This window comes from Vicia villosa, linkage group LG2 (assembly GCF_029867415.1).
Source record: "Vicia villosa cultivar HV-30 ecotype Madison, WI linkage group LG2, Vvil1.0, whole genome shotgun sequence".
Lineage (NCBI taxonomy): Eukaryota > Viridiplantae > Streptophyta > Magnoliopsida > Fabales > Fabaceae > Vicia > Vicia villosa.
The window spans coordinates 160,920,664-160,932,256 of NC_081181.1; the positions used below are offsets into that span (position 1 = coordinate 160,920,664).

The 11,593-nt window shown below is 36.8% G+C and overlaps 1 protein-coding gene across 1 annotated transcript; it reads left to right on the top strand.

The window, feature by feature from the left end:
* Window positions 1-455: 455 nt before the first annotated feature.
* On the top strand, window positions 456-11,107 carry LOC131652762 (alpha-dioxygenase PIOX). Its single transcript, XM_058922719.1, has 10 exons — window positions 456-665; window positions 6,814-7,077; window positions 7,184-7,333; window positions 7,427-7,560; window positions 7,652-7,865; window positions 7,949-7,971; window positions 8,368-8,718; window positions 8,871-9,073; window positions 9,202-9,445; window positions 10,662-11,107. The coding sequence occupies exons 1-10, from the start codon at window positions 543-545 to the stop codon at window positions 10,885-10,887; spliced, it is 1,932 nt and encodes a 643-aa protein (XP_058778702.1). The 5' UTR covers window positions 456-542; the 3' UTR covers window positions 10,888-11,107.
* Window positions 11,108-11,593: the final 486 nt, after the last annotated feature.

Below are 11,593 nucleotides of genomic sequence, written 5' to 3' on the forward strand. Positions count from 1 at the left end.
TTATTTTTAATTCTTTAAACAATATTTTAAAGGCACTTGTTAATTTTTTAACCCTCAAATCCAAATGGCCACGTGTTAAACATCTTGATTCTCTAATCCAAATTTCAAATTAGTTCATCTGTTTTGTTTTATTATCCATATGTTTTCTTGGTTTCTCCACAGCAACACTAGTTGCAATAAACAATATGTATTCAATTAGATCTAGCTATCGTTTTATTTGGAAATATGCAGCATTATTTTATATTTATATATATATATATATATATATATATATATATATATATATATATATATATATATATATATATATATATATATATATATATATATATATGACATTAAAAAATTTATCATGATTATCCTCGTGGTAGTATATTTGAATTAATTTTCTCTACAGTTAAATTATTCAAGATAATAGTGATTATTGTAAAAATGATCACTCTCAGCCACCATATGAGACTCAATTCTAACTCTTGCATCTATAAATATCCTATAGTTGTTCTGTTAATAATATCAAACACATATTTCATCAAATCAAAACCATGTGGTCCATAGTAACTGATCCCATTAGAACTCTTATTTCAAGAGTTGTGAAACATTCCATCCATCCAGATTTTCATTATGCAGTGTCCAAAATGTCCATCATTGATGCTTTTCTCTTCTTTGTAAAATTACTTTTCTTCATCAAAATTAACTATATCTTATATTATTCATTCATGTTATGATAAGAGCAGCAATTCAAGGCCCATTAGAGAGAAGAAAAGATCCATTTTACTTAAGAACTTCTACACTTATTAAAGGGTGTATTTAGTAATAATTTTTAGTTGCTGCACTAGCTGTCTTTTATGTAGGCCCATGGCCCTTTTATCATTAGATAAACCCTAACTATATATTGTAATGAGCTGGTGTGTAATTGAGTAAGAAAAATCAGATTGTTGTTTTTATGTCTTTATCTCTTTTGCAACCCTAGATCTAAAGTTAGCCCTAGCATATTCTATCATTGGTGCTTTCATCTCTTTGAACTCATGGCACCCCCAAAACCTCCTAATCCTTCTTCTAGAGAAATCATAGAGGAAGCTGTTAACCTAGCCCAACTTCAACTTAACAATGCTATGCAAGATACTCAAATGCAAATGGATGAAAGGTTTCATTTGGCAGCTTCTGACCTTGCACAGCAAGTTGGGGAGCTACAAACCAGATTTGACAATGAAAAAGTCATTTCTGATTCAAGACATGAAGCTGTCATGTCAAGTCTACACAAACTGTTGGCTGGGAAGGAAAAACAGCACGCAGACACTGTTCACGTCGGAACTATTCCCGTCAACACTATTCATAGCGGAGCTAGTACTGTTCATGGCGGCTCCGGAACTGTTCATCACAGATCCGGTACTGTTCACAGTGGATCATTTCATACAGCAGGTATTCCTATTAACTCTTCCCACCCTCACACAGTTTCTACCCCACAAAACACCCCTTTTAGACCCACCCCACTTTTCTCACATTCTCCTTCAATCCCTACTGTTAACTCTATGCTACAGACTCCAACCCCTCAACCTCATTCTACTTTTACACCCTACATTCCACCTCCACCACTCTACCCTCCCAACCCTAATATTCCAATTTTCCCTCAACCCCCTTTTCCCCAATATGCCAACATTCCACCTTTACCACCCTTACGAACACCTAAGTTAGAACTAGCTATGTTTGATGGGTCTAATCCTCTTGAATGGTTGTTCCAAGCGGAACAATTTTTTAGTTTTTATAATATGCCTCATGAAAATAGATTATCTTTAATATTCTTTTACATGAAAGATGATGCTTTAGGGTGGTTCAAATGGATGCACCAAAACTCATTGCTGTCTGATTGGGTTTCTTTTACTAAAGCCTTAGAATTGCGATTTGGTCCCTCGTCTTATGAAAATCACCAGGCAGAATTGTTTAAGTTGAAACAGGAGGGAACTGTTGTGGAATATCAAACTAAGTTTGAAAAACTAGGAAACCAAGTTGTTGGTCTACCACCTGATGCCATTTTAAATTGCTTCATTTCTGGCCTCACCATTGAAATTCAAAACGAAATGGCTATTCATAAACCCACCTCAATTTCCCAAGCTATTGGCTTAGCAAAACTTATTGAATCCAAATTAAAAGATTCCAAACCACGTTTTTCTAAACCCCCTCAAACCCAATATGGCCGCCCAAATTCCACTTTTCCTTCATCAACTACAAAACTTGCCACAACTAGCGTTTCTCCATTTCCCCAACCTACCAGACCACCTAATCCCATTGTTACCCCAAAATTCCCAATAAAAAAGTTGACACCTGCCCAATTACAAGAAAGAAGAGCCCAAGGTCTTTGTTACAATTGTGATGAAAAATTTTTTATTGGCCACAAGTGTGCTACTGCCAAGTTCCTCTTGCTAATGGATGAGGAAGAATCTCCTCAATTATCAACAGCATTGAATGCGAGTGAGGATCAAGACAATTTTGAGGAAAATCATAATGATACTTATTTTCAATTATCCACTCAAGCCTTAACCGGTCATTTCTCACCCCAAACTCTTAAATTCAAAGGAATCATTAGTGGGCTGCCAGTCATGGTTTTGGTGGATACGGGCAGTACCCATAATATATTACAGCCCAGAATTGCCCAACATTTGAACTTACCCACAAACCCAATTCCAAATTTTTCTGTAATGGTGGGCAACGGTTCTCACATACAATGCCAAGGAATTTGTAACAACGTTCCAATCACCTTGCAAGACAAACCCTTTCACCTACCATTCTACTTATTGCCCATTGAAGGGGCAGATGTTGTTTTAGGGATGGCTTGGTTGAGAACTTTAGGTCCCATTCAAGCAGATTTCTCTATCCCATCTATTACCTTTACCCATCAAAATACATCCCTTACCCTTCAAGCAGATCCAAGTTCCCATCCTTCACCCACTACTTTTCACCAACTCAAACAAATGGTCCATACTGACTCCATCTCTTCATTTCACCTCATGATCTTCAATCAGATTGACCATGACCCCCAAAAACTTGACCTAACACCCTCACCCCCACCTAACAAGCCCATAGAATTTCACCCTGCTATTTCTGACCTTATTCAAACCTACTCCACCATATTTCAACCCCCTAAAGGCCTCCCTCCACCAAGATATCATGACCACCACATACCCCTACTCCCTAACTCACCTCCTATTAATGTAAAGCCTTACCGATACCCTCACTCACAAAAAGAAGCCATGACCATTATTATACAAGACATGTTAAGCGAAGGAACCATAATTCCCAGTACCAGCCCTTTCTCCTCACCCGTCTTACTAGTAAAAAAAAAAGATGGCACTTGGCGTTTCTGTGTTGATTACAGAGCCCTAAATGCAGTTACTATTAAAGACAGATTCCCAATCCCGACAATTGATGAGTTATTAGATGAATTGGGTTCAGCAACAATTTTTACCAAGATAGACTTATGCTCAGGCTACCACCAGATCCGTGTTGCAACGGAAGATACACATAAAACAGCATTTCGCACTTTTGATGGACACTATGAGTTCTTAGTGATGCCCTTTGGGCTAACTAACGCTCCTTCTACCTTTCAATCAGCCATGAATGACCTTTTAAGACCCTACTTGAGAAAATTTGTTTTAGTTTTTTTTGATGACATTCTTATTTATAGCCCCAATTTTCATGATCATCTAGTTCATTTGCAGGTCGTTTTTGACTTATTAAAAGCTAACTCATTTTATGCTAAGATGTCTAAATGTGTGTTTGCAGTGGACAAAGTTGACTACTTAGGTCATGTTATCTCTGTAGGTGGTGTTGCACCTGACCCAGAAAAGGTGAAGGCAATCTTGGATTGGCCTCCACCCCGATCTCTCACGACGCTCCGTGGTTTCTTAGGCCTCACCGGTTTCTATAGGCGCTTTGTGCGCAACTACGCCACTCTCGCCGCTCCGCTCACCGATTTATTAAGATCAAATAAGTTTACATGGGGTACAGAGGCATCTTTGGCCTTTACAGAATTAAAAAGACAAATGACCGACATGCCGGTACTTGTTTTGCCAGATTTCACTAAGACTTTCGTCGTTGAGACAGATGCTTCGGGTGTGGCCATTGGTGCTGTGCTTTCCCAAGATGGACACCCTATCGCTTTCTTCAGCAAGAAAATGTGTCTGCGACTTCAGGCTTCCTCAGTCTATGTTAGAGAAATGTATGCTGTAACAGAGGCAATAAAAAAATGGCGTCAATATCTCTTGGGTCAACAGTTCCATATTTATACAGACCAAAAGAGTTTACGCAACTTATTATTGCAGAAGATACAGACTCCGGAACAACAGAAATGGACCTCTAAACTGCAGGGATTTAACTTTGAAATATTCTACAAACCTGGCATGACAAACTTAGTTGCTGATGCTCTGAGTCGAAAACTTTGCGATGATGCATCCCTTCTACTTGCTGTCTCTTCTCCAATTCCAGATCTCATCAACAAACTTCAACACTTTTACACCCACGATGCTCAGGGGAGGAACATGTTGACACAGTTTGTACAAACAAGTAAGAACCAGAACGATTTTACAGTGGCAAAAGGGCTGATTTACTACAAGGAACGAATTTACATACCTGAACTTGCAGAAATCCGGCACTCGATACTTCAGGAATTCCACAACACTCCTTCAGCAGGTCACTCCGGAGTTAAAGCTACAATGGCCAGAATATCAGCTTCTTTTGCGTGGCCAGGACTCTACAAACAAGTTAAAACATTTGTTCAGCACTGCACAATCTGTCAACAAAATAAGTACTTGACTCAAAAAAAGAAGGGCCTTCTACAACCGCTACCAGTTCCAAATCAGGTGTGGGAAGAACTTACTATGGATTTTATCACCAATCTGCCAAACTCATTCGGCTTCACTGTGATTTGGGTGATCTGCGACCGATTAACTAAGTTCATCCACCTCATTGCCTTGCCAGCTAAGTTCACAGCTCAAGATCTGGCACATCGCTTCTCTGTCGAAATCCACCGCTTGCATGGTACCCCTAAGTCAATCGTCTCGGATCGGGACCCCTTGTTTCTCAGCAAGTTCTGGAAAGAATTTTTTAAGACACAAGGAACTAAATTAAAATATAGTACATCATACCATCCAGAAACGGATGGTCAAACGGAAGTGACAAATAGATCTGTGGAAACATACCTTCGTTGCTTTGTAAGTGACCACCCTCGCAAGTGGTTCAAGTTCCTTCACTTGGCGGAACTCTGGTATAACACTTCCTTCCATTCAGCTATCCAAATGACACCCTTCAGGGCCTTGTATGGCCGTGACCCACCAAACATCCATCACTGTCTCGCAAACGCGCCTGAGAACGATCACCTCCCGACTTTGCTTCAAGAACACGAACAAATTATCACACAGTTAAAAGAGAACCTCAAACGCAGTAGAGTCCAGATGGAGAAGCAAGCCAATAAACACAGAGAACATTTTACCTTCAACGTGGGAGACTGGGTCCTTTTACGTCTTCAACCGTACCGCCAACAAACTGTTCACAACAGACTTTCCCAAAAATTATCCCAACGCTACTTTGGCCCTTTCAGAATCACAAAGCGCGTCGGAGAAGTCGCGTATCAGCTGGATCTTCCGTCCTCCTCTCGCATCCATCCCGTTGTTCATATATCTCTGCTTCGTCCTTACCATGGAAAGGACCCAACGAAAGATCTTCAGCCATTACCTGCAAATCAAACCGTTAATTTTGTTCCAAACCAAGAAGGAGAACCTACAGATCTAACAGTTGTCGAACAAGGTTCACCTGTGCCGGCCTTGGTCGTGAAGGATCCGAAGAAAGCAAGCTTGGATGATGACTCCAGCATAGCGAGAGAACTGAGTGTTTGTAAAAAAATATCTCAAAGAAAGATTTCTTGTGAAACTGAGCAGAGCAAATCTAGAAGTATGGAGAAGTTCTCTCAAAGTACTGAAGGAAGAGAAAATAAAATGTCTCCACTAAGTACTTCGGTACTTAATAGAAAACCTCTAATGCTTCCTACAGGTTCCAATCCCACGCATGATTTAGCCACGTGTCCAATATCCAACGGTCCTATTTCGCCCACTGACTGCATCACGTGCTTTCCCCCATTTCCAGCTGTATCCCACCCAACTACTCCCATTAAAGACCCAGCTTTTTCTGTTTCACCTACTCCCAACGTTATCTTCCCACTGCCCAAGGAAGACCTTCTTCGTTCCCCACACTCAACGTTCGGATTTCAAACTTCCTCCATCCCTCCTTGTGCCACGCGTCCATTCCAGATTTCATCCCCTGATCTTGGTCAATCTCAACCCTCATTTTCGGCCCCACTTGCATTGGATCCTCTTACAGCTTTCAAAAATTCCGAAAATGCCACTAACACCTTGAACCTTGAGGACAAGGTTCTCATTGGGCCTATGAGTATTGATAAGAGCAGCAATTCAAGGCCCATTAGAGAGAAGAAAAGATCCATTTTACTTAAGAACTTCTACACTTATTAAAGGGTGTATTTAGTAATAATTTTTAGTTGCTGCACTAGCTGTCTTTTATGTAGGCCCATGGCCCTTTTATCATTAGATAAACCCTAACTATATATTGTAATGAGCTGGTGTGTAATTGAGTAAGAAAAATCAGATTGTTGTTTTTATGTCTTTATCTCTTTTGCAACCCTAGATCTAAAGTTAGCCCTAGCATATTCTATCATGTTACTTTATTAATAATATACATAGTTGTTGTTGCAAAACTGGACCTAACTACATTAACTTTGTTGTTTTTTTTGTGTGTGCATGACTTGTACAGATTGTGCATTCCATTGATAAGTTGGGAATATGGCATCGTTTGCCTGTAATCTTAGGGCTATTGTACTTAGCCATAAGGCGTCATCTTCATCAAGAATACAATCTCCTGAATGTTGGAACAACACCTGTAGGGATTAGGTCAAATCCATCTGATTTTCCATATAGAACTGCTGATGGAAGATACAATGATCCCTTTAATGATGGTGCTGGAAGTCAAGGATCTTTCTTTGGCAGAAATATTCTCCCTGTTGATCAAAAGAACAAGGTATAAAATATTTTGGATTTTTCTAATTGGAGATTTATATTTAGACTTAAGTGGAAAAATTTTATAATGAAAAATTATATAAAATTGGATATTATTTTTTATGTAGTTGTTGAAGCCAGATCCAATGGTGGTGGTCACAAAGCTTCTAGAGAGGAAAACATACAAGGATACTGGAAAACAATTCAATGTGATTGCAGCTTCTTGGATTCAGTTTATGATACATGATTGGATTGATCATTTGGAGGACACTAAGCAGGTTCAAATGGATTTCATCAGAAGTTATATCTTTGGCTTTTTTTAGTGTATACTTATGACTTTAGAAAATATTAAATGTCATTACTATATATAGATTGAACTCACTGCACCATCAGAAGTTGCAAGTCAATGTCCATTAAAATCTTTCAAGTTCTTTAAAACAAAAGAAATTCCAACTGGTTTCTATGATATCAAAACTGGACATGCAAACATTCGTACACCTTGGTGGTAAGACTAATTCTATTACATATGTTCTCAATTTAAGACCTTTTAAATTAACTTACTTACACATAACATGAGTATATGTTTATGATAAAAGGGATGGAAGTGTGATATATGGAAGCAATCAAGAAGTTTTGAACAAAGTGAGGACTTTTAAAGATGGGAAGTTGAAAATATCAAAGGAAGGTCATCTTCTTCATAATGAAGATGGAACTGCAATTTCAGGTGACATTCGTAACAGTTGGGCTGGTGTCACAACTTTGCAGACCCTTTTTGTTCAAGAACACAATGCTGTTTGTGATGCTCTCAAGGTATGTCTATTAATTGTTGTCTATAATGTCATTTTAGTACAAAAAACTAATACACATTTTCTTTTAATATTGTACTTTATTAGAAGGAATATCCACTCTTGAAAGATGAAGAACCATGGTTTTAAATTGCGGTCCGCAACCGCAATTGCACCCGCAATATTGCGGATGCGGTTGCCTCCGCAACCGCATCGGACCGCAATTGCGGTGTGATTTTAAAGTCTCGCTTCCGGATGCATTAGGAACCCCATCGGACAATTTTAATCATGTTTTTTTAAGTATTTTCATCAAAAATCAATATATTAGGAGTCTAAAACTCAATTTACTTCTTATATAATGAAAAAACATAACATTAAGTGTTTTTCAATATAATATTTCAAACACTTCCTTTAAAAAATTCACGCCGCAACGGCCGCAATGCGCATCGCAACAAGCGCAATGACCGCAATCGCAACATCCGCAACCGCAACCGCATCCGCAGCCGCAATCGCAATTTAAAACCATGTGAAGAACTTTATCGCCATGCTAGATTGGTGACTTCAGCTGTGATTGCGAAGATCCATACCATAGATTGGACTGTTGAGCTTCTTAAAACCGACACTTTGCTAGCAGGCATGCGAGCCAATTGGTATGGATTATTGGGAAAACAATTCAAGGACAAATTTGGGCATGTTGGAAACTCCATATTGAGTGGATTTGTGGGAATGAAGAGATCAGAAAATCATGGTGTTCCATACTCTTTAACTGAGGAATTTGCCACTGTCTATAGAATGCATCCACTGCTACCTGACTCACTGCATTTAAGAGACATATCTGCCACTCCTGGACAAAACAAATCTCCACCATTAATCAAAGAGTATGACAAGATTATATTCTTAGTTTTACATTATCATAACTTTTTTCCGATGATAGTAATTATTAGAAATATTATCAACACACTCTTGATTCTTGAACACTTTTTTTGGGATCAAAGCATCTAATAAATCTCCTTTGTTTGGTAATATATAGGATTCCTATGAATGATTTGATTGGACTACAAGGGGAAAAGACCTTGTTGGAAATAGGTAATGCAAAACAATTAGTATCAATGGGTCACCAAGCTTGTGGAGCCCTAGAACTTTGGAACTACCCATCATGGCTAAGAAACTTAGTACCACATAATATAGATGGCACTGAAAGATCTGATCATGTTGACTTGGCTGCTCTTGAAGGTACGTAAGATATATGAATCACAAATTCAAATTCTAAAACCATTTATTTTCTTGGATCCATAGACTATTTCTTATTTTATAAAGTGATGTGTAATTGATATTATAATTTGATCTAATAAATGGTGCAGTTTATAGAGATAGAGAGAGGAATGTAGCAAGATATAACCAATTTAGGAGAGGACTATTGTTGATACCTATTTCTAAATGGGAAGATTTGACTGATGATGAAGAAGCCATTAAAGTGTTGGAAGAAGTATATGGTGATGATGTTGAGGAGCTTGATGTGCTAGTAGGTCTCATGGCAGAGAAAAAGATAAAGGGTTTTGCAATTAGTGAGACTGCTTTTGTGATATTCCTTCTCATGGCATCTAGGTAAAAACAATTAACATTTTTATTTTCTTGATGTCTACACCTTTATCTTATTTTTTATGTTTTCATAAATCACATTTATACTATTAAGAATATTTAATATATACTATTAAGAATCTTTATTATAAATTCATCTTTAAATATTTAAATATTTTGAACCTTTAATACAAAATAATGAAGAAATAGAAAAGTTGAGTGACTGAAATGAATGAGTTTTTCAGAGGTTTTATGTGAGACAAAGGTGTCACAAAAGTTGAAAGAATTTTTTTATCGAACTCTGGTAAGACTTGCAAAATTGTACTGAATAGAATGTTGAGCAATTAAAAATCAATACGAGAATAAAATATGTGTAGAAGAGATAAAGAAGTTGCATTGAATGTGAGTAAGACTAGACATAATAAGATTAGAAATGACAATATTAGAGTGAGTTTTGGGTTATCACCTATATCAGAAAAGATGGTGGAAAATAGACTTAGATGATTTTAGCATGTAGTGAGAAGATATATTGAATGTGTGGTAAGGAGAGTAGAATAAATGGAGACAAGTCATATCTAGAGATAAAGGAATGCCTAGAAAAACTATAAGAGAAGCTATTAAAAAATATCTTGAGATTAACAATTTCGATAGAAGCATGGTTACGAGTATAACATCATGGCGAACATTGTCCCTTATAGTCAACCTTACTTGAGGGATAAGGTTTGATTTTTATTGTTCACTACCGAAAATTCGTTGTTTAACCACGATTATTTAGCCACAGTTAAATGACTGTGATTAAGTTTTTATAGTTTTCCAGGATTTAACTATGGCAAACTTAACCATGGTTTAAGAAAGAAGATTACACTAATATTTATGGTGTAATATGAGCAGAAACATCAAGTCATGGTGTAATATGAGCAAAAATATCAACTCAAAGGTTATTAAACATATAAGATCACACACAGAAAATATAAATCTAGCCAATTCCAAGATAAATACAAGATATTAGAATACACCACGTCGAAACTATACGGCACCTTATCGAAAATCATCGCGTTTCTCATAAACCAAATGCAGAAAATATAAATCTAATAACATGTTATATACATATGTATAACTTTTTATTTGTTGGTGTATAAATATTAAACTTTATTTATATATTAATTGTGCAAAAACACGTTGAGTCTTTCACTCCAAGACTATATTATATTTGAATTTGATTGAATATTAATACATATTACAGGAGACTAGAGGGTGATAGGTTTTTTACAAGCAACTACGATGAAGAGACATACACTAAAAAAGGTTTGGAATGGGTGAACACAACTGAGAGCTTAAAGGAAGTCATTGATCGTCACCATCCAGAAATGACACACAAGTGGTTGAACTCTTCAAGTGCTTTTTCTGTTTGGGATTCTTCCCCAAACAAGCATAATCATATTCCAATTTACTTTCGTGTTCCTAATTAATCGATTCAACTTAGCAAAATTTGTGAACTCATGTATGTGTTTGTATTTGGAGTTTCTTTAATAACTTGATGTTGTATTTGTGTTTAGTTGCACACATACACATCTATGTGAACGTATTTATACTTTATATCTTGTATTTAAGTATTTTAAAATAATCACATGTCGTCTTCTAAATAAACAATTTTATGTTGTATTTCAAATAAGTTAGTATCCACTTGTTTTTTTATTTAAATTTATATGTTTTTACTATAAAATAATTTTGATAGATATATTATAGCTATTTTAGGTTTTAGGTGGCAAGAGAAGAAACAACATTAAAGTTAAAGATACTACTAGAGAACTCATGAAATTCCACTATCAAAGTATCATTTTGGTTGGGGGTGCTTGGGTTTGGAATTTTAATAGGATGTGTAACATGTTTATTTGGGAGGTTTAGCTTATGAAGGTCCTTATTGGGTTTATTGAGGGAGTGATCAAACAAAGGATTATTGAGTTTGGAATCCCGATCCTAATGGGATGTTTTAATTGAAGTCTGCCTATGACGGTTTTTCCTCTCTTGTAGATAAGGGTGGGATTAGGTAGGATCACATGATTCATGAGTTGGTTTTCTATTGGGACAATTGGTCTAAATTTGTTGTGTTCTCCTAAAAGATGTTGCAAGATAGGTTTTTCGACTAGGGAATATCTTGGTAAGCGTCGTATTTTA

Coding starts and splice junctions, on each gene's coding strand:
- LOC131652762 (XM_058922719.1), top strand. CDS start 543: ATGTGGTCCATAGTAACTGATCCCATTAGAACTCTTATTTCAAGAGTT. Junction 7,078..7,183: donor CTGTTGATCAAAAGAACAAG/GTATAAAATATT, acceptor TTTTTTATGTAG/TTGTTGAAGCCAGATCCAAT. Junction 7,972..8,367: donor GAATATCCACTCTTGAAAGA/TGAAGAACCATG, acceptor TTTAAAACCATG/TGAAGAACTTTATCGCCATG.